The sequence below is a fragment of the Pantherophis guttatus genome, chromosome 1, assembly GCF_059756535.1.
Source record: "Pantherophis guttatus breed Tessera chromosome 1, ASM5975653v1, whole genome shotgun sequence".
Taxonomy (NCBI): Eukaryota; Metazoa; Chordata; class Lepidosauria; order Squamata; family Colubridae; genus Pantherophis; species Pantherophis guttatus.
In genome coordinates, this window is record NC_142063.1 from 225,640,701 (window position 1) to 225,665,390 (window position 24,690).

At 37.9% G+C, this 24,690-nt stretch overlaps 1 protein-coding gene across 1 annotated transcript in view; it reads right to left on the reverse strand.

Annotated features, from left to right (window-relative positions):
* Positions 1-24,690, reverse strand: part of EYS (EGF-like photoreceptor maintenance factor) — a 765,120-nt gene that overhangs the window by 103,679 nt on the left and 636,751 nt on the right. Inside the window, exons 34-35 of the mRNA XM_087882471.1 lie at positions 23,109-23,270; positions 15,742-15,895 (exon numbers count right to left, since the gene is read on the reverse strand). Coding sequence (XP_087738597.1) covers positions 15,742-15,895; positions 23,109-23,270 — 316 coding nt within the window. The remainder of the gene's footprint in view (positions 1-15,741; positions 15,896-23,108; positions 23,271-24,690) is intronic.

The window sequence follows — 24,690 nt, forward strand, 5'->3', positions numbered from 1 at the left end:
ATGGATTGCACTCATGTGGCTGCAAACATAGGTTGTTTCCTTCAGCCTTAAGCCAATTCCATATGATCCTAAGCTTTTTTTCCCCTCACAAATTGACTTCTGGAATATATTATTTAGAACATTCATATCTCAACCAATTTTAAAATTCTCAGAAGGGCTGACAGTTTTAAATAAGCAACATGTCAGTCTCCCCAAAATTAGAAAACTTCCCAATTCCCCAAGTAGTTGTAGTAAAAACCAATAATGATATGAGTAAACATCTGAAGGAAATGATATATTTTTATTTGTATGCTTGAACTGAAGCTAGGACATCACCCCAATCCCAAAACCATCTTCAGTGAGAATGCTGTATAACTGGGCATCATCATAATTAACTGGCTAACCTCTGAGAACAGAACACTCACATTCTTTGTCATATGCAGCAGTTGATACATATCATCAGGAGTGGAGAGGGAATGGAGATTTTGCAGTATCCTTCCCCTGCCACGCCCGTCAAGCCATGCCCACCAAGCCACACCACAGGCACCAAGCCATGCCCACAGAACCGGTAGTAAAAAAAATTGGATTTCACCACTGCCTCGCAGTATGAGCAAGAAGACAAAGCTGTTGAAATTCTTGGAACTAACATGAGAATTCCAATTCGATAGAAGTAAGGCTTTTTAATAAATTAAAGAATTACTATGGGTGATTTTACAGTCTTTGATTAACAGCCACAACATTTTCATCTACAGTTTTGATGACTATATTATGGAATATATTTTTGATTAGAGATGTGAGCTGAATTAGAAATACTTTTGACAAAATTTAAGCCAATGGATTGTTTAATATTCCTCTAATCTGTCTTTTTTTAACCTAACTAGATCTAACTAGAAAAAAACTATGGTTTTTTTCTTTTCTAAATCTCCCCCCCCCTCTCTCTCTCTCTCTCTCTCTCTCTCTCTCTCTCCCCCCACCCGTCTCTCCTCTCCTCTCCTCTCCTCTCCTCTCCTCTCCTCTCCTCTCCTCTAGCAATAGCAATAGCAATAGCAATAGCACTTAGACTTATATACCACTTCATAGTGCTTTCACAGCCCTCTCTAAGAGGTTTTTACAGAGTCAGCATATTGCCCCCAATAATTTGGGTCCTCATTTTACCCACCTCAGAAGGATGGAAGGCTGAGTCAACCTTGAGCCAGTGAGATTCGATCTGCTGAACTGCAGCTAGCAGTCAGCTGAAGTAGCCTGCAGTACTGCACTCTAACCACTGAGCCACCTTGACTCTATTTATCCTCTCTCTCTCTCTCTCTCTCCCCCCCCCCTCTCTCACACACAAATCTGCTACTACTGTAACTTGTAGTATATATTTTGCTCCATGTCTAGACTTTAGAAATCATAGTCCCAGTCCTAGTGAAATGTAATAAAATCTAGAGTGCTCAACAGATTTTGTGGGAGCTAATACTTATATATTGCACTTATTTTCAAAGCCAGTATAACTTATCATGGATTAAATTTTACAATGATGAATCGCTAAAGTTCTAAACACTAAATCCTTCCAATGAATGACACATCATAAAAAATATTTATATGTAACACAATAGACTAACTTCTGTCTTTCAAAAATATCTCAGGCTATCATAATAGAGGCTGTTATTATAGATGTTTCTTATGACTACTTTCAAATTCAAAAAATTCATCTCTTCTTCATCTTCCATTTACTCCTAATGTTATCTGATGAGGAATGATATTAGATTCATTTTATACAAATCATGAAGAACACATGCTACTGAACTGTTACTTGAGACATTGTATCACAAAATAACACTGAATTGTGCATTGTACTTCAGCAGTTAATTTGGTAAAATGTATTTGCAGTCTCAGTAGGCAGTGTAACTTTGTGTTGGTATTAAAAATTTCCTCCTCTATATAAAAGGATTTAGGCATTCCAATTCCTTTTTATTGTGTTTGAAGACAAATGGTCTATAAGCCTATGGAAATAAATTATAGCAACTTTAACATACATGTAATAAAACAATATGAGACTAGAGAGGGACAATTTATCTTTTTTTCTTAAAGTGTTTATGACCATTATTGAATCAATTAATCTGATTCCCTGAGTATACTGTTACACACCATTTAAAAAAACTTTGTCAAACATGGTATTTTGAAATCTAGTAACCTTCAGACAAATAAAAGCATAGACTAGGTATGATAATTTTAAAAATGAATTTTAGGATAGGTTCAGGTGCTTAGCAATTGCACACACAGAATGGTCTTCCAGATTAAGTAGCACCACAAGTAATCCATTCTTAGCTATTGCCTAATCATAATTCTTATGACTTCAAAAAGAAATACTTCTTCAGTCTCACTTATAAAAAGAATTACCATAAAGGAATCCATACTTGGATCCGGCATTCAGTTACTGTCAAACTATTTACTAAATCTGCACTACTATTAATCTTCTCATCGTTCCCATCACCCACCTGCTTCCACTTATGACTGTATGATTGTAACTTTGTTGCTTGTATTCTTACGATTTATATTGACTGTTTCCTAATATGATTTGATTGCTTATTTGTTCCCTATGACTATCATTAAGTGTTGTACCTTATGATTCTTGATGAACGTATCTTTTCTTTTATGTACACTGAGAGCATATGCACCAAGACAAATTCCTTGTGTGTCCAATCACACTTGGTCAATAAAGAATTCTATTCTATTCTATTCTATTCTATTCTATTCTATTCTATTCTATTCTATTCTATTCTATTCTATTCTATTCTATTCTATTCTATCCTATCCTATCCTATCCTATCCTATCCTATCCTATCCTATCCTATCCTATCCTATCCTATTCTATTCTATTCTATTCTTTCATTTGGATGCAGTTTAAGAGATAACCACGTGCAATTTGAATGTCAGATTCAAAAATGGAAACAATGATTTAGACTGGACATTTCAGACTTGAAGGCAGGAAATTGAAATTTGGATCTGTTTAATCTGATCGAATACTTCAGTAAAAGTTTTAGCCATAGGTTATAATGGATATGCATAAAAAGGCCTATAGTTCCTTTCTTTTCATGTAGTAAACCAAAAATCACTGGATATTATATAAAATAGTCTAACAGCAAGCCCCTTCCTGAAGTGAAGACAACTTAGTGTAAGCAAGATAGAGCTAGATAAGTAGCTGAAAGGGAACAATATTTTTAAAATAGAATTACAGAGAGATAACAGAAATTAGCAGAGCTACATTATATCAGGGAAACATATCAGGGAGAGGGAGAGAGAGAGGTGGGGGGGAGGTCTGCTTATGTTCTCCATATAGTTTATCTGTGGATGATTTATGCAAAGGTGGTGCTGACAAAACAAGCCTACTCATGAACTTACATAATTATGTAAACCAGTGGTGGGTTCCACTTACCTTCGCTACCAGTCCAGAACTGTGAGCGCACGTGAGTGCGTTTTTCTCGCTTGTGGCGCTTCTGCACATGCACAAAATCTTCTGCGCATGCACAGAGCATCCATGATGATGTCCAGGTGGGTGGGCGGAGCCTCCTACCACTGCCACTAAAGGTTTGCCCAAACTGGGGCAAACCGGTAGAAACCCACCATTGATGTAAACTCATGTAAATATAGCTACTATTTCCAAAAGTAAGGAAATCAGTTTCTTGCCATTTTTCTCTTTCTTGGGGGGTGGGGGGAGCTGCAGTCTCATTTGAACTGACAGTTCTGTTGTTCCTTTGTGTGCATGAGTAAAACCCTGGTGTAAACAACATTGTTTTGTGCAAGTTGGCCATGTTCCTTTGTTGGCTCTGACCTCAGTTTTCTTTTCTTCTCCAGCACTTGTGGTGCGTGTCTGTCTGCTTTCAATCACGCTGCCATTAAAACATCAATGATTCTGAACTGATGTTCTCTAAAGGGAGATTGCAACTCTAATAAACAGTCTGAGAAAAAAAGGCCCAGGGCATCCTTATGATAGAGGAGACAAGAGGCAGACAAAGGTGAGAAATTAGAAGAAGTCCTAAAGGCAGCATTTACATCTTGGCACAGTGCCATGTCAGTGTGTGACTCAGTCTGAGAGCAAAAGATAATGAAGACAAGTTGACATTCAGGAGGAAATGAAGGAACAAAGCCCGGCCAGTAAGTGAAACGGCACGTATATTGAATTTACTCCATAACCCTCACACAAAGATAGCCCTTTTCTTCTCCAGAGGTTTATCCATCGGTCCCATTAACTTAAACGGAAATAATGAAATAAACTTTTACTGAATTATTTTTTTTAAAAAAATCTTATTAAGCAACAAACCACGCAGACCATTCATTGTTTGTCCTCAGTGTGAATTGTGATGACTGCTTTTTGTCAGTCTGGGTTGTGCATTGCCCCTCAGACTTGGCTTTGCTTTGTTTCCACTTCCTTAATTTCCCTATTGCCAGCCCGCCCACCAAAAATCCACTGCTCCGCTTCTTCTTTTTTTAATCTATGTTTCTCCTACCGTGCCCCTAGATACTCTTCTGGCTTCAAAGGAAGTCACTTTAACAAGCTTGAAGTCAAATATGCAACAGTTTGCAATGACCAGACAAAACTACTTGATGAAAGGGAGAATCAAAGCTATTTAAAATAACCCAAGTATCTGGATCCTTTTTACCTGCAGTCATGAGAATGATAAATTGCACACAAGCTAGCTGGGAAGGAAAAGGTTAGCAAAGCAGGGGTACATAATAAATGAACAGAGGACAGAGGGAGGGATTGTAACATTTAATTGACAACAAAAGAACTAGACAAATGATTCTTGGCATAATCTGTCCAAATGTCCTTCCGTCTTTCCTCTGTGGGAGGTTCCCCTTCTCCGGCTCCACATGCCTGCTGTCTTCCTGTGACTTGGGTGCCACCCCTGTGCCAAACCCAACAGGAGGAAAAAGGTTGGGTGTGAATAATGATAAGGAACTGGTAACTCCTCAGAGTTCCATACAGAAGGGAAGCAGAAAATCAATAAAGTTTTCACTGAGTAAAAAAAGAAGGAAGGAGAAGGACTTGGGAAAGAGGAGGCTGGTTTTGTTTCTTTTCCTGATATAAGTTTGTGGTTTGCCTCAATCAACCATACAGCTAGTGTTATAGTTGTAGGACTGATTTTGCCATCAAGATCTAATTGTGTGAATCAGTTCATAGTACCTCCATATGAATGTGTTCTGACCTAGGCTTTCTGAGTCATTAAAACACACGAGTAGTCCCCAAAACCTCTTTTATTGCAACAGCTGTGAATTCTGTTCATTCACAGAGGAGTCCCAATTAGTTATAAAGAGTCCTTTGGGATAATCACCCACCTTTATCTCCCTTAACACACTACCAAAGACCTAATTGGCAAAGTCACACGGAGTCCAGAATCAAACAGAGCTTCAGGCTTTAAGCTGAACTGAATGAACAAATGTTGCTTCCTGCAAAGGCCCATGAGCCTTTGCTCTTCTTTTAAGTCTTATGGGAGGGGCCAATCATCTCCCAACCCTACTCCTGAGTCATCCCTTTTGTTTTAGCTGTTTAGCATGCGCGCACTGGGAACAGGCTCTCCCTGTTCCTCTGCCTCACTGAGGTCTGACTCTGGAGGCTCTGGAGGCAGCACGTGCCTCCCAGATAGACCTTTCTCTGCCTCTGATGCAGAGCCTTTGTCCGAGCCTTCCTCAGACTCCAGGACTGGCCCATGGTCCTCCCCAGCCTCCTCACTGTCCAACTCTGCTGCCAGCTCCGCAGGTTACTGGAGGACCACAACAGAGTATGCTTTGTACATGCACAAAAACACAACGTGTATTTGAATAAAACATGTTTTTCGAGCTGTAGTTCATGTCCCTGTTTCACTCACTGCTTTTTAAGATAAAAGAGTAGCCTGCCTAGAGTCAGGAAAGGGAGGAAGGAAAGAGAAGAAAGACCTCAAGCAACATGATGGAAGTATGGGGTAGTAGTAGTGGATGAAGTTGGAGCATAAAGCCCATTCATATGGATGACAATGTCTCTATTGTAGCTTTCACAATGTGGTAGATTAACCCCATCATCTCCAATTGATGTGACCATTTGGCATATTACTATAGTGGAATGTATTCTGGATTCCCAAGAGGGAGGAAGGGTGGGCATTCCAAAGGACCAAGAGATAGCTAAGTTTGGGAAGAAGAGAGTTAAGGCAGCTTCTTCCTAATGATTCTCAGAGTATATGTTTAATGGTGAAGATAGTCTGCTTAAGTTTGGCAAGATTTCTATCTATAGGTGAGGAACCATAAAGGAAACTGGATAGAAGAACCTCAGCATGTCTTTCTTGGTTTTGGAGCCTGACAATTTCATGTCCCACTGTTAAGATTAATACTTTATTTAGGAATGTAAATAGGTAGAGAAGGAATTTTATTATCAAAATAGAAGTAAATACAAGTAAATATTGCATAAGGCCCTTGAGCCTGGGGCCCCATGTATGCAATGAAACCCATCTCCTGACTATGCTAAGGATTTTTGTGAGTGTTTTATTTTTGGCTTATTTTTAGCAATTGCATCTGTCTTTATTTTAAAATTGTGGCCCACTCAGTATGTGAGATGGCTGGCCATATGACTCAAATACAGGAATAATGACATATCAGTCAAATACATGAATAATGACATATATAGCCAGTCTGTCACAGTGATTAAGATGATGGACTAGGACTGGTGAGACCTTGATTCATATCCATCCTCAGCCATGAAAAGCCACTGGATGACTTTGGACCAATCAGACTTCCTTGGCCTAAACTATCTCCTAGCATGGAGCTGATAAAATAGAAGAAACTCCCTTTGTAAGTTCGTGGGTAAAAGGGAAGATTTATATTTAGTAAAATACTTGCACCTATTTTTTAATTAGTTTTTAAAGTCACATTACAATTAATAAAACCAAATTATAATTTGCTTTAGTGAGCCAGCTAGGTGAAAACCAGGCAGTTGTGAGTTTTAGTCCTGCCTTAGGCAAAATGTAAGTCGCATAATCTTGGACCAATCATTCTCTCTCAGCTCTAGGAAGGAGGCAATGGCAAACCCCTTCTAAAGAAACCTTGTCAAAAAAATTGCTGAGACTTGGCTAGCAGTCTCCAAGAATTAGATGGGATTGAACGAAAGGAAGAAAAAAAAATACTTCACAGAAACTGACAAGTGCTGTTTTTCTGGGTAGATCTCTTGCTTGCCGTTACTATTTTAGGAAGAAGCCAGTTTCCAGCAATCTCCCATATAGATAGACAGACAGGTATTTGTTTGCTGATAGAATGATGGAATTTAATATGACTGGGGAAATTAGATATCTTGTGAAATATATTAAAGAAGAAAGACGATGAGTGGTAAAGATTGTAGGGATGAGTACACGAAAAAGGCAGGGGTTGCAGGGCAAAACAAACAAAATGGCAGACCTGAACAGGACTGAGTGAAAAATAAAAAGGGAGACCGAATGATATAAGGGGATGTGGGGGGGGGGGGGAGAGAAAACTTTGCCTAAAGGAGGAAAGAAACAGATCTTGGCTGAGGTTCCAGTTTTCCAAACACAGCTCAGAGCTTCCTAAACCTCATTGCAGAAATCCAATGATATCTTTGTCTTTTTATTTCACACCTCCCAAAGATATAGAATAGCTGTAGTTTTCCTCTAAGCAACTTGACATATTAACAACTGCAAACAACTTGACATGGCCCTTAAAGGTCCTGACTGCCCTCAAGCAACAAAAATAGGCTGAAAAACACCTCTATAAATGGAGAGAAAATACTTTGAAATGCTCCCAGTCTCCCCATTTTATTAATTTAAGGTCACTAACTCAGGCTGATACCTAACCTGGAGGCTTCCTATCTGCCCAAACAATGTATAGAGAGGAGCCATGTATGTACATACAGTACATCTACTTTATAGAAGCCAACTTTTTTTAAAAAGGGCAGGAACATAACAGAAAATAGTTATTGGCAACAGGAAGGGCATCAAGCCAGTAAACACACAGCTCCATTCAGTTCTCCAGACTTCAGCTCTCAAGGGATTATGGGGTTGTTAAAAGAGGATGATGATGATAACAGAAAATACTTATTGAATAAATGACTACTAACTAAAATGAATTGCCTACATAGTGAACCACCCTTTAAACAAAATTGATCCACACAGCTAATCTCAACCATTCTCTACATTGGATGCCCGGGACAAAATGTCAAACTGAAGATGGCTTCAGTTCTTGTTGACTCTTCATCTTGTTGACAGATGAACAGTCAACGAGCAGACTAGAGTTTCCATGATGTGTTTTAGTTCATTTTCATCTCCCTGGTAGTCAAACTTTCACCCTGAAGTTTTGATCACTCCCATTTTGTGTTCAAGTGGATGCTGGGAATCAAGCAACTACTGACCTCTGCGTGTGGGTTTGCTGTAAAATTCAGTGTTAAGGCTTCTATCTTCCTTAATGTGTACTGCACAATCCAAGAAGGCCAGACTGTTTTACTCAACACCTTCCTGTGTGAACTTGATGAATTTCCCCATGGAGTTAATGTGTGGGGCGAAGTCTTTAAGCTTCTAAGGTGGTCCTCCTAAATTATCTAAGAAATTGAACTATTCCTGGCATTAGTTTTTGACTGTGATTGATTTTTACTGGCAATAGGATTTTTCCATGTAGCTTAATGTTCATCATAATCAAGTCCGAATGAAAATATATAACTGTCACTTTGTTTAGAAAACCTCTAAGAATCCATCCCTTGCATAAGTTTTAGGCCATGATTCCACATAGACCTCACCCAAACCCTAACCCTAACCATCAATCCATTTTAATTGGCAATGGGATTTTTCCATGTAATTTACTGTGCATCATAATCAAGTCCCAACTTTAAGTTATAACAGTTACTTTCTTTAGAAAACCTTTAAGAATCCATCCTTCACATTAGTTTCTGGCCATGATTCCAAGTAGACCTAACTCTAACCCTAACCCTAACTCTAGATTCATTTTCATTGGTAATGAGATTTTCCCATATAATTTACTGCAGGGGTGAAATTCAAATTTTTTCCCTACCAGTTCTGTGGGCATGGCTTGGTGGGCGTGGCAGGAGAAGGATACTTCAAAATCTCCATTCCCTCCCCACTCCTGGGGGAAGGATATTGCAAAATCTCCATTCCCACCCCACTCTGGGGCCAGCCAGAGGTGGTATTTACCAGTTCTCTGAACTACTCAAACTTTCCGCTACCGGTTCTCCAGAACCTGTTAGAACCTGTTGAATTTCACTTTGATTTACTGTACGTCATAATAAACTTCCAACAAAAACCTGTAACTGTTACTTTCATTAGAAAACTACTGAGACTCAATCTCTAGCATTTATTTTCAGCCATGATTCCAAGTAGACCTAACCCTAACCCTAATCATAACCCTATATTTGTTTTCACTGGCAATGGGATTTTACCAAGTATTTTACTCTACATCATAATAAAGTGTGAACTAAGAGCTACGATATTACTTTCCTTAGAAAACTTCTAGTAATCCATCCCTCACATTATTTCTAGGCCATAATTTCAAGTAGCCTAACCCAAACCCAAACCCTAACTCTAGATTCATTTTCATTGGTAATGGGATTTTCCTATGTAATTTACTGTGTGTCATATTCAACTCCCAATTTAAAACTATAACTGTTATTTTCCTTAGAAAACCTCTAAGAATCCATCTTTCACATTAGTTTTAGGCCATGATTCTAAGTAGACCTAACCCTAACCCAAACCCAAACTGTAAACCTAGATTCTTTTTCATTCATAATGGAATTTTCCCATGTAGTTTACTGTACTTAATAATAGTGTCCAAGCAAGAAGGTATAACTGTTACTTTCCTTAGAAAACCAATAAGAATCCTTTCCTAGCATTAGTTTTTAGCCATGGTTCCAAGTAGTCACAGGATTCTTGAGCCAATGCCTGAACTGTATTCTTTTGAATCCTTTATCTATTGAAATAATTGCTATGTTGTTATTACAGACAGTGGACTAATAATGCATTGTCTTCTAAGAACACCCCTCGGTACTTCTCTCTTCTTCTTTTTTCTTAACTATGGGAGAAAAAAATTGCATTTGACTCTTTTATGTTTCATTATCAGCTGTATATATATCACCTATACAGAAAGCTGGAATACTGCAGTCATAGTGGTCACACAGCATTAATGCTTGTCACTCTGACTGAAGTGATTATGGATTGACCCTGATTGGATTGATTATTGGATTGGTTCCTGAAAATTTGTTTTTTCTGTGGACTGGATCAAATGTTGGTTTTTGTTCCTCACTTAATATATACTCCAATGAACCTGATTATCTGTTGCTACTTTAAAATGTAGACTATTAACTTCTTTGACTCTTTTTGTCTTCATTTGTATGCAGTCAGATTTTTCAGTAGATATCTGATTATTCATTTATCTTGTATCACACATGATACAGTTTGATTGTTTCGGTATCTTAAAACCCTTTGAGAGCCTGAAGAGATTATACCTAATTAATCACAGCTTGATTATCTGTATTGTCCTGCCATGTGGTAAGAATTTTATCATTTATGAATTACAAGTAAATGATAAAATGTCATTAGCAAACACAACATTGCCTTAGCTAGTTGTTTATCTCCAAACAATCTGAGTTGCATGAGGGCAGGATCACACTTCCTCATCCCACAACATCATTGTAACATACATTCGCCCCTCCTGAATGCTATCAACCAAGTGTGAAAGTGTCTGAAAGACAGAATGGGTAAAGCTGTTTTAACAGAGTGAATCTCTATGAGCTTCTGGGATTTCATCTCATACAGAGTGTGCATGTTTCAAGAGTGCCAAACCTTTTGCCAATATAGAAACGATACTGGAAAGAGGGCAAGATTATTGCAGGTTTGAGAACTGTCTTAAGTTCTTAAGTAAAGTAGGCAACCTTTAAAGTAGGCAAACGTTATTGAAAATGTATTTGAGAGTACCTGCATTAAGAGAAAGTTAAAGAAAATGATGTACAAGTTTAAAGAAAAAAATTATGTTTTAAAAAGGATGTTTATAAAAGAAAAAAAATATTTTACAAGGAGAGTTTGCAGGGAGGGATCTAAATTTAATATTGAAGTTTAAAGCTTGCACGTTAACAAGTTAAAAAAAATATGCATTAGAAAGTTTTGACTTAAAAAATTGTTTAAAGACAGTTTAGCACTTCAAAAAAGGGTGAAAAAAAGAGTGTTTTTTTTCCCTCCAGTAAGGTAAAAAAATGTTAAAGAATACAATGAATCTTGTTAATAAAAATGGTGACAGTTCACAAAGATTATTACATACTATTTCCATAGCAAGGAAGATAAAGCAGGAATGGTTAAATTGATTATTTTATTCAAAGAGGAAAATATATTTAAACATGTTTTTCACTTGGATATCATTTCTGCATTTTGTGCTTGTGATGAAAAAAAAAAAGGAAATGTTGACTTTGGTTTTGTTGATCACAAAGATTTGTCATTACAGAAATGGTTAAGGTCAAGGTTCCCCTGCACATACATGCTAGTCGTTTTTGGCTCTAGGGGCGGTGATCATCTCCATTTCTAAGCCAAAGAGCCAGCACTGTCCAAAGACGTCTCTGGGGTCAGGTGGCCAGCATGACTAAATGCAGAAGGCACACAGAGCGCTGTTACGTTCCCACCAAAGATGGTCCCTATTTTTCTACTTGCGTTTTTTACGTGCTTTTGAACTGCTAGGTTGGCAGAAGCTGGGACAAGTAATGGGAGCTCACTCTGTTACATGGTGCTAGGGATTCCGAGCCACCGCATCCCTCTGGGTTAGTTACAGTTAGTTACAGAAGTTAGTTACAGTTAGTTACAGAAATGGTTAGTTACGTATTGTGTAAAAGCAAAAAGTTGAGGCTGGACTGTTTTTATCTTGTACGGTGCTAAGAAGAGTCGGAAAACAACCCCCCCTTTTTTTCTCCCCCCCCTTGTATCTCACACCTTCTTTTCCCCATTCCTTTTCCTTCCCTTGATCACCTATTTCTATTTTTTCTTTCTATTTTATATAATTAAACAAATAAAAAAAATGAACGAGAACTGTCTTCTCTGCTCAACTAAAATTGTATAAAGAAAAATATCTGCATATGACTGCTGAACATATCCAAAAGCTTCTCAGATGGTCTCAAAATACACAATGGATTTTTAACACACAACAACCGTTCACAGATACGATGTTATCCATTCAGTCTGTATGACTCTTGGTGATTCTATGGGGCAGGTCTCCACATTGTCTGATCTTGCATTACTTCTTTGACTTGTTCTGTGCTTTAGCTTGTGTCAGCTTTGATGGTGATTCATGGATAAGGTACTGTAATTAGTTTCACATGTAGGCCGAATCTGTATATTAATGCTGTCTTCTTCTCTTTTCCACTGCCTCCTTCATCCAAGTTTAAATCCTACACCAGTCTGGCCATTTTTTTGCATTTGATGGAATGAAATTCAGATCATGTAAGTTATGTCTTTCAGTAAATTTGTTAGTCAGAAAAGATGCTCCTAGAGTCCTCCTGATTTTTTTTTTTTTTTGTCTGAGGGTAATAACTCTACACTCCTGATCTGTTAAATTGTATCCTTTGAACCACCTCCTGCTTCCTCCACCTTCTACATGACATGATTTAGTTCCTCGCTCACTAGATTGACTTGTCTTCAGTTACTGTGGACTCATTTGATGTAACTTAGGGCAAAATGTTTTTATATCCATCCTAATTTTCCTGATAAAATTAAAGATCTGATCACCTTCTCTGAGATTACAGTATTTGATGGGAATCCATTCTCAAAATAATTCTGGAATCTGGAAGTCTCATTTGTAATCAATGAGGTATATAATCAAAGACCACCATGTAAACACATGTAGAATTGTACTGTTCATTTCTTCACCTTGCATTTGCAAGCTAAATTCTATCAAGCTAAATCATTACATTATTGCAAAGGTCTAGGTCACTATTCTACTTGCACTAAGGTGTTTCTTGTCCTATGCATTATGTGCTCTAAATTTATTTTGCAAGCTCCATGTACAGTGCTTGTATCATAAAAATCAAAACAGGCCATGTATGAAAGGCTGATGTTTTATTTGTTATATTGAGATGTGCCATCAAAGGAACTACATACATACCATGTGATTCTAGTGTTTTGGCTTAATTATTTCAAAAGGATAAATGTCATTATTTGAGCATTATTATCTAGGGTAGAAATACTTATCAGTAGGTCAAATGTTATCTTCTCCTTCAAGTTAGACTATCTTCAATATATCATTGAATACTACAGTGCTAAAGACGCTAGCATTAAGGATTTCTTCCCTTCATGAAAATCTAGTATTTTCTGCAGTTTATTCAAATTCTTTAAGTCAGATTTAAATTTCCATATTCATTCATTCATTCATCCATCCATCCATCCATCCATCCATCCATCCATCCATCCATCCATCCATCAATTTTACATGTTGCCTACCTCACTATCCAAAGAGACTCTAGATAATAATCTGTTTTTGTGTATTATTAACATTAATAGATTATCACAAACATGATAATGAATCAACCAATGCTATTCATAAAATGAAATTGTTTAAAGTGAAGCAGAATAAGTCTACAGAGCAATTTAATAACCAAATAACATTGACTATCCAAAATAATGCAGATGTCTAAGGCAATCTTTAAATAAACAAGGCTTCCTAGTTGTACAATTGATTATTCATTAAAATGATAGATTTGCAATACTGGTGCAAACAGTTTTTTTTTTTTTTTTTTTTTTTTACAAATATTCATTTTCTTCTACTCAGGTTTAAAGCTATTTTATTTGCAGGCAGAACATGTTCACTTTTTGAGTGTTTTATTTTATTTCTATAACAGGGGAGATGGCAACTCCTGAGTTCTCTGCCATCCAGATCTCATGATTTAACTCTCTTTTTCCCATTAGGAGTCCCAAAGTCTCATCATATTTTTAGGTGAGAAAACTCCAAATGCAGGAAACACCTATGCCAAAACATCACAAATATACTACTTCGTATATTGTCTATTTTGCATAATAACTTTATGGAAAAACAAATTAGACTTTTCTAATTGAAAAGAAAAGAAGACTAGCTAGTTTCAAAATCCTCAATTATTTTTGTTTCCAAGAATGGTCTTGTGTTATTTTGATGAAAAGCAGCTTAAGAAGCTAAAATCACCGTAATAATTTGCCATCCAGCAGGTCCATGTTTTAGAACTCACCATGGCCCACCATGTTGTCAATGAGGAAGCCTTTCCGTAATATGCATTTGTAATTCTGTGTGCTACTTGGCCTCCACATTCCTAGTGTGCCCATCAGGGCCAAAAGGTGAGGTTTTCCTATGCCCAATTTGTAATTTTTTTTTTACATACAACCTTAAAATTCAGAGAAAGAAGGATGGTTTCATGTTTATTAAACTACCTCTGCAGGGATACTTTGCTTGAGAAGTCCTTTGACAGAGCATGAAAGATACTATAATGTGGTCATGTCCTCTTAAACTATTTGTCTAATTAACTTGAGAGGTTGCAGCAATTATTTTTGTTATCTCTGGCAGCTGAACTAAAAGAACTTAAATGTAGGAGGGTTTTTTCAAACACACAGAAAGGCACTATAAAGAGAAAGAAATATTCCACAATACTTAGGTAGGAAAACAAAGGAAAAAGATCAAAATAAATTAAGGAACCTATGTGCATGCTTTGATTTGATAAGGGCTGTAGCTTGTATCTGAAGAAGCAAGATTCATATCTGTTCAATAATAACTTATGTGTATTGACTATGTGTAAGTGTAGCTTACACACAGCTAACAATGGATAAAATGAATATCAAGGGATGTAATATTAGAAATCTGTTTTGTAATAGTGTCTTCACTTCTACACTTCTGAGGTAGTAAGAACACAGTTCTGCCAGTATTAGGGTGGTGTCAAAATCAGTATGTTACAATAGATGTTTGGACTGGAGTTTTTAATTAATCCCAACATTCCTGGGCTGCACAGGGAACGTAGATTTGTGTTGATTGAGAAAGCAGCACTGGTAGTCTATAAACAATTTAACAGTGAAAAATAAAATAAGCTGCACATTTGCAATGCTACTTTTGGATGTCTATTCAAATCCCCAGCACCATCCTTATTTCCACATTATATTTATAATTCTTCAAAGGAATGCATAAAGCTATCTTATTTCCTGTCAAATTCCCATACCATCTCTCTTTGTATGGTATATTCAGACTGATCTCAGCTTCTAAGTGTCTCAGCCAGGGAATCTTTCTCATTATCTATTGCCTAATCCTTTTCACCCAAGAAACAAGGATGGCATAAGGAATATTCTTCATAGAAGGCATATATTCCTACCCTATGGAAGAGCCCCCCCCAGCCCAAAATTCAGATGGCCCCAACCTGGTGGTGTTTTATAGGGCCTTGAAGACTTGGCTCTTCTCCCAGGCCTTTGGCAAGGGTGAATGAAGCCCCCTTGGATTGTGTGTGTGTGTTTGTTTTGTTGTTATTATTCCTATCTGGTTCTTGTCGTCTTTGCCATCTTTTGTTCTTCATTTTTGTTCCTTGTTGTATGTTTTAGTGTTTTTATTTGTGAACCACCAAGAATAATTGAGACTTAGATGGCATTCAAATCAAATAGATATAGATGATAGATACTGTAGATGATAGACAGATATAATTTTCTAGAGATAACTGTGTATGACCTTTACATTTGATTTTTCTTATGTTTTCATCAGTAAGAAGGCAAGCATGTAATATGTTCAGTCATCATTCACTTAAGTACAGGAAAGTATTACCTTAGTGTGATCGGTACAAGGACATCCCTGTTAATGGAGTGATTGGCAGTCACTGTCAAAATGTTTGGAGAAGGGCCACAGCCAAATCGAGCAGTTGGCTTCCCATTCATGAGGTAAAGATGAAGGAAATGTTCTTCTGAAAATTCATCATTAGCTTTAAAAAGAATGAAATTATTTAGTTATATGACACTTACACAGAGATAAAGAAGTTCAATTCTTGCTCAGTTTTACACTCCATTTTGATTTTCTCCAATTGACTCATATTATTTTTTTCCCTTGCTCTCTCTCTCTTTTTTTGGGGGGGGGGAGAGGGAAGCGGAAAAAATGTGTTTTACCCACTATCTACAGTATAGAAACAGCCTCCTTCAAATAACACAGAACACGAGATACTTCAGTATCATTTTTTATTTTTATGTATCTTCCTTGTTCACCAATTTCTTTCCATTACAGTTCCAACCCAATTGTGAGGATTTTTGTGGCTTTCTTTATTCCAGAAACCAATCTGATACATAACAATTCTTTGTTCAGAATAAAAAGTAGCTTTTAAAAAAAGTATTTTCATAACTCTACAAACCTGTTATACTTTTCTATTGACAAAGTCTCTAGAAGTACGGGGGGAGGGAAGCAGTTTTAAATACATTTTCATGAACATGGAAAAACATAAATCAATATTAGGAATATTTGAAAAAACCCTACAATCTTCATCAATTTCTTCAAGTTTTTTATTTATTTTTTTATTTTTTAACAAACATATCAATGTGTGAACAGTGTGGAAGCTGGGTATCATGCATTCTAATACAAATAAAACTAGTCAAATTAATCATAGTTATTACATTCAATCAGCTTATATATTTCTAATAATAATAATACACATTTATATTAAGTTACAGTCTATCATTATTCAATTGTTCCGTATTTTCTCTTGTTATTGCTTTTATTTTATTATATAAAAGTGTATACACTAATATTCCCCCTTTCTTATTTCTATCTCTTATTCTAATTTTTAATCATATCACCCTTTATTAAAAAAAATGTTTTTTTTCTATCCTACCTAACTTTTAGTCATGTCACCTACCTAAAAAAAGAAAAGAGAGAGAAAAATAAAAATAAATCAGAACAACAAAAAAGAGATATCTATCCATTGTCTCTTGCCCGCTTCAATACTTTAATTGCTATGCTTTTTTTTTTAACTTGCCTCCCATATTCCTCTCTTGAATCTTTATCTCCATCTATATCTACTTCTTGGCTGTTCAATCTAGATATTTCTCCCACCTCTACCTTCTTCCACTGCCTAGTTTCCAAAATTTCTGCCCAAGCCCTATTTCACTTTCAAAAATATCTTCCAGTATCTCCAATTCTCTTTTCAATTCACTTAATATATTTTCCCCCTGATTTAATTCATCAGTCACTATTATTTTCATTGTTATCTCCTCCTTGTCATTTTCTTTTATTCTCTGGTTCTATGGTTCAATCTTTTCCTCCATTTCTTCTGTTGGCTCCTGGGCATCATCATCATCGATTTCTGAAAGTTCAAATTATATTTTTCCAGTGAGTGTTCCATGATGGTCATCGGTATATAGTATTCTCTTTGGACCTTTCTGCTTTCAAAACAAACTGATGATTTTGCACATAGAGCCACTGGTAACAGTACTGGTATCAGTTGAATGTGATCATTACTAATACGATGACGTTATGTTAGTACTACTGTTGAGTTTCTTTCTTCAATGGAGAATTGTTTCCAATATCCCACTGGCAGTTAAGAAAATTTAAGAAACTTAAGCAATGGAAAATTATTATTTTTTATTGGTGAAGAGCTACCTGGACCTATTGTATTTTATCTCTAGGCACCAAACCACACAATACTCAATTGGCTTGTGAAGTCTTCTGAAATGATGGGAGTCTTTAGTTTCTTTGCTTATCCCCAGAACAATGGGAAAGCAGAATCACTTTTCTATGTGGCCAAGAGAATGTTGGAAAAAGCCAAGAAAGGTGGCTACCATCCCGGACCATCAGAACATCCCTTCACAGGTTTTGGTTCAAGGACCAATTGCATTGAAAGATTTAGTTGTCCATTAGAGATAACTTATTACCATCTGAAGGCAACAATAGAGAGGCTGCACTCATGACAGAAAACAAGCTACAAGAACTGTGTTATAATTGATCAGCTAAGGATCTTGCAGGAGTTTCTGAACGGACACAACCCACCAATGGAAGAGAACAAAGTCTGATGTCAGTTATCTACATGATTTTGTGAGATGGCCATTCCAAAGGGAGATGTTCTTAAGCAATAGAGAAGGAAGAATAACAAAAATGAAATATTGAGAGCACCTTGGCATGAGCCAACTGAAACGTGGACTTATCACTGATTGTAAATTTAAGCATTTGAGATCATCTCAGAAACAGCACATTAGAAATGTTGGAATTAGTCCTGCAATTATGTACCAGTGTTTCATGTGTTATAGTCAAAAAGTAAAAATAAAAATGATTTTGTTCTTTCGTTTGCCATCCAGCTGGACTATATTTGCATATATAAAAAGCAAGCAAAAGATATGCAATTGAAACTGCCACAATACTCCAGTTCTTGATCCAACAATGCACTTTTTTTCTCTTTCAAATATCAACATTTGTGAAAGCAAAAAAGCTTTTTCTTATCAATAATTTATTACAGGAATGTGTATAATATGCCACCTGGAATGTGGTCAAATGTATATTCAAACTTTGATCATGCATACTGTGGTAAAGTCTTAGTTCTTTTTTTCCCCACAGAAAACACAGAAGTCCACTTCTATACCCATAGCAAAACTCTCCAAATTAGTGTTTGTTTATGGCAGAGTAGTTATGTATTTTTATATGTATATCTGACAATACTTTTTTTCAAATCTTTCTCTCATACCTCAAGAAACTTTGTTGTATAGGAAGCAGAATTCAAAAAATTGTTTAGTAATAAGGGAAGCTCTCTTTTTTTTAAAAAAAAAAAAATCTCAGCAAGTACCCATAATGGCTGTTCTAGCGGCAGACCTTGACTTATGACTACAATTGAGTCCTGAATTTTGGTTGTAAGTAGCTGCCTTTTTTATATGAGTTACCATATGACCTGACACAATTTTACAATATTTTTACAATGGTCATTAAATGAGTGAATCACATGGTCATATATTAGCATATCCAGTGGGCGTTTTCTGCTGTTTTCTGCTGGAAAATGACAAAAGGTCACAATTCATGGTCCTATGACCCTGGGACACACCGAAGCAGTTGTAAATTCAATCTGGTTGCCAGAATGTGACTACTTGACTATGGGAGAAAAGAGTGAGGCAGACATAACTTCAATGGTGAGATGTACTTAAGTACTTTTTTTGAAGTCTTGACTAACCTTGAATGGTTGTTCAGTGACTGGTCATTAAGCAAGGACGCCTCTTTGATTCTTAAGGAAGAAAATAATTCAGAAGGTGAGAAGAGATATATTATCTGATTAGTAGCTATTGAGTCTATTTTTCTTCCTTCATTTAAAAAAAAATCATCCAATTAGCCTGAAATACCTCAAGAACTCCTCTCTCTCCTCCCTCTTCTACTTTATGAGAATGACCATCGGACCACACAATTCTGTTTATTGTTGTATCCTAGTCTTCTTGTTGGCTTTTAATGCATTTTTGCCAGTCTCCTCTCTACCTATCCATTTGTGATTATTGTTACTACTTGTTTTCTCAAGCTATTTTTTTTTCTCCCAAGCACCTTTAATATTGGGCATCCTGTTCCACAGTTTTCTAATAATTTGGAAATCTTCCAGCCCTCAGTTGGCTCTGTGGAAATATTTAATATTTAATCAACGTGATAATCAACCAGGTAATCTTCTGTGCCCATACCCAATCCTTGCAGTTTTCCTATGACTTCAGTTTAGTTATTGAGTTCTTACCATCACGAGGTATACTGACTGTTAGATTGCAATCCAATGAGAGTAATCACTGCTGAACACCCTAACTCTAACCCACACCAAAATTCTCATGGTTGGCTGCACATAGGCAAATGTTCTGCAAATGGTTCACCTAGGAGAAAGTGCTCCTCAAAGGAAAGACCAACCTAGAACTAAGGAGGAAATTCCTGACAGTGAGAACAATTAATCAGTGGAAGAGTGACTTGCTTCCAGAAATTGTGGGTGCTCCATCACTGGAGATGAGACTAGACAGCCACTTGTCTGAAATGGCATACGGTCATCTGCTTGGATGAGAAGACCTTCAAGGTTCCTTCCAATTCTTGTTGTTCTGTTCTGTTATTCTGCTTGCTGAAAAGTTTGAAATCACCTTTATGCAATTTTGAACATCTGGAGCATATTGTTTACAAAATCACCATCTGGCTTTGTTCTGCTTTTTAGCTCTCTGCTGGGCTGCTGATGAAAATTGTCCCAGAAGTTTAAATGCAGGATCCTGTAGAGCTTAGTGCTGTTTTGGATCTGTCTATGGAAAATAATTGTGTTTGGGAAGACTGTAGTGTAACAGTTCCCTAGAGAATAACTGGATATCAATTAGCTAGCAAGTTATGGCTGTGATACATGGCACAGTGAATGAACCCGCAAAGCTCATCACAGCATATACAGGTAAGGCTCTGCCAGAACTGTTTTAAGACTCTGATAGGTACAGGAACAAATGGTCCATTCTTTTTTTTTTCTTTCCAATGAATTTGATGTCAATATAATATATTGCCTATACCTTTGTTGTCTATAGAAATCTATGATCCAGTAAAATAGGAGCTGTGTGGGAAAGTGTTGTGGTCCGCCAGCAGCCTGTGGAGCTGGCAGTGGAGTTGGACAGTGAGGAGTCTGGGGAGGAACATAGGCCAGTCCTGGAGTCTGTGGAAGGCTCGGACGAGGGCTCTGCCTTGGAGGAAGAGATGGGGCCAGGGCCATCTGGGAGTGATGTGCGGACTCCAGAGCCTCCAGAGTTGGACAGCAGAGAGGCAGAGGAACAGGAGGAGTCTGTTCCTAGTATGCGCAGAGCTGCCAAAAGGCATGAACACTTAAAACAAAAGGGATGACTCGGGAGTAAGGCCTGGAGATGATTGGCCCCTCTCATAAGACTTAAAAGAGGAGCAAAGGCACGTGGGCACTTTGCAGGAAAGCAACATTGTTAATTCTGTTCCCAGTTGGCATCTGTTTGATTCTGGACTCCGTGTGACTTTGCCAAGTAGGTCTTTGGCAGTGTGTCAAAGGAGATAAAGGTTGGTGATTATCCCGAAGGACTTCTCCCGAAGGACTTTTTGCAACTAATTGGGACTCAGCTGTGAACAAACGTAATTCACAGCTGTTGCAGTAAAAGAGGTTTTTTGGACTACTCGTGTGTTTTAATGACTCAGTAAGCCTAGGTCACAACAGAAAGTAAAAACACTGAAATTATTCTTGGGGTTATAACTTCACTGACTGGTTTCAGTGAGGTGAGTGAAAATGAGCCACATTTTGGGTGGGGTTCTCTTCCTATATAGGGACTCCCAAAGACCTTTTCAGCCATGAACCCACCTGCCAACTGAGAATTATTCTTTGATCTTTTTTTTTTAAAATTATCAGAGAGTTCTATTGTAGAATACCAGAGTTCAAAGGGAGCATTGAGACTGAAAGGAATGAACTGAAGCTAAAACATTCCAGAGAAATAGTCATCTTGTCTCTGCTTGACCAAATGCAATGAGGGGGACCTCACCCCATTTCTGGGTGCTCAATTTTACTGTTGAACTGCTCTTAATGATATGAAGTTTCTTTGAACATTAAATCAGAATCTGCCTTCCTGTATCATGACACCACCATTATGGATTTTGCAGTCTGGAAACCAGGAGGACAGGCCTTGATTTTCTGGTGTGTGATATTTGTTCAGGTATTTGAAGTTTGCTACCATCTTCTCCTTGTGTCAATATCAATATATTTTATCTGGCTTTACAAGACATAATTTAAAATCCTTCCTGTGATCATCTTCAGGGAATGTCAGCAATTTATGTGACTTGTTAACTTCCCTCAGTATCCATGAAGATGTGGTCCTTTGCGTAGCCAATTAAATTCCAACATAACTTTTTCTGACTTTTTCTGCGATTTTATAACACTTTTGCCTTGCCATTTTTGTCTTTTAAACTGAGGGACCTGTTGGTATCTGCAGAGGGTCAAAACACAGAAGATGATAGCTTTGTAAGGGACAGAGTTTCTATTACTAGATCATGACACAGATGTTGTCATTCTGACAAAATATCCGGTGGCTGAGATCTACATGACTTCTTTGCTTCTTAATAGTTTGGCCAGTTGACTTAAAGGTAAAATTTACCCTCACACATATGCGCTAGTTGTTCCCAACTCTAGGGGGCGGTGCTCATTTCCGTTTCAAAGCTGAAGAGCCAGCACTGTCCGAAGACGTCTCTGTGGTCATGTGGCCGGCATGACTAAACGCCAACTGTATGGAACACTTTCCCACCAAAGGTGGTCCCTATTTTTCTATTTGCATTTTTTACATGCTTTCGAACTGCTAGGTTGGCAGAAGCTGGGACAAGTAACGGAAGCTCACCCCGTTACACGGCAGTAGTATTTTGTTTTTATCCGGCTGTACACTGCCCTGAGTCTTTCGAGAGAAGGTGCGGTATATAAATTTGAAATAAAATAAAATAAATAAAATAAGTAGGGATTCAAACTGCTGAACTGCCGACCTTTCGATCAACAAGCTCAGCATCTTAGTCACTGAGCCACCGTGTCCCTGCTAGTTGATTTACAGGTTGTTAACTTTGATATGCAGATCTAAGTGTCCTATAATATGGGCCAGGTATCCCATTATTCAAGTATACCCTTTGTTTTATTTATTAAAATAAAACTTCTCTCTTTACTCAAATCCACACACTTCAAAATCACTAAAGGCCTGAAGACTCTGATTCAAAAAATAAACTGGAACCATTTATTTAAAGGCTTAATCATGGGGAAGTGGGGTGGTCCTGTTCTACTCCAGTCATCTTTCAGGAGGAGAGGACATCTCCCATTCATAAACAGGGACTGAAGCAGTGGTGGGTTGCCCCTGATTCAGACCGGTTCGCAAGAACCAATAGTAAAACCGGCAGGAGGCCCCGCCCACCACCCCGGATGTCATCATCAGTTATCTGCACATGTGCAGAAGCTTCTGCGCATGTGCAGAAGCAAGGTGTGCACACGAGCGAAGTGAGCGCGTGCATGTGATCCCGTTGCGAACTGGTAGTAAAAGTAAATAGGACCCACCCCTGGACTGAAGCTTAATTTTTTCCCTAGAACTACATTTTCCTCCAGACCTCTATCTCCAGGTGAGAGAGTGGAAATGCTAGGAAAGGATAGGGCAGGTTTGCCTTTCTGAGACTCACTATATAAATAAAATAGCTATACTCACCGTAAAGGAGAGTGCCATTTAAAGCAGTTGTTTTCACAGTCAAGTAGATTGTCACCTTGTTCCGTTCTTGCCCTGATGCAAATCTATCCTCCAACAGGGAGGATAGTGAAGGTAGTTCTAAATAGGAGTTTCCACTGAATGATGGGAAGAATAACGTTGTATCTGGAGCAAACAAAAGTACATGACTCTCAGTGAAAAATTAGGCTGAGTTGCTTTTTTTACCCTAGGAAAGTAAGACTCCATACCATCAGTATCCTGCAAGGAATACCGATGGCAAGAGAGAGACTTGTCGCACAGGGAATTTCCAGTGATGGGATTCAAATAATTTAACAACCGGTTCGCCCAGGGTCAGGTTGGCTGTCGTGGGAGGAATGGCCCATTCCTGTCCTCTATCTCTGCTGCACATGCAGGACAGCCAACCTGACCCTGGGCAAACCGGTTGTTTAATTACCCCTCCCCCCATCAAAGTGGATCCTGGGCGCTGAGCTGCGCTGCAATGGAGAAACAGGCAACGGAACGGCTGGCACGAGGGAAGGAGGAGGGAAAGTGGCTTTCTCACTTCCTCGCACCAGCTGCTCCATTGCCTGTTTCTCCATTGCAGTGCAGCACAGCGCCCAGGATACACTTTGATAGTGGGTGTAATTTAACAACCTATTCACCTGATCCGGTGCAAACCAGCTGAATCCCACCACTCACCATTCCTGTTCCCTTAGTATACTTTGCTTGCTTTAGAAGAAGAATGATTTTGATGAGAGCCGTATGGTTTTCTTCTGGGAATCCTGGATATGATAATAATTATTCATTGACTTGTAAGCACCATCCCCTTAATTTTACATAAAAACACAGAAGAATATGAAGAAGCTCTTCTTTTCTCTGCAGAGAACTAAATAAGAGTGGGAGTCTTCATAAGCAAAGAAGCTTAAAAAGAACAGACTCCTGAGATCTTTGGAAGCATGTAATGAGAACTTCTACAGAGTCATTCCTCAGTACTACTAGCACCCTTTCTCTAATCTACTGCTTTCAGTAGCCAACAAGAATTTCTTTTGGTATTTTACCTGCAACAATGCTGAGCCAATTATGTAGGACTCCTACATTTTAGGAGATTTTCTTGTCCAGGACACACACTTTCAAGCTGGCTTTTTTGAAAGGATATTCCATGACTCGTTGGCTTTGGTTCCTGATTTTTCCAGAGCCTTCCCTTCTCTCAGTCACTGCCAATGTCCCAAAACAGCACCCACACAAGCGCTGGTCTTTCCAATATCTTCAATTCCCCCCTCAACTACCTATTCTATTCAACTGTTCCTTCTAGTGATGGTCTCAGCAGGAAGTAACCATGTTCCCAGAATGAGATCTGCCATGGACTATCCTTTCTTCAGCTTATCACCTTTCCTGATTTTCTCCACTATTAATGTTCTTGGCCTTCCACAAATTCTGGAATAAAACAGCCCAGTTTTTTCTTTGCACTGTCCAAAAGCCAAAATCTTTTGGTTTAGCTACAGATAACTCCAGATCACTGTTCTATGCACAGAACATCTTGCCATCTCTAGACAATCATAACATTTTCTTGGCAGCAATACAGAAA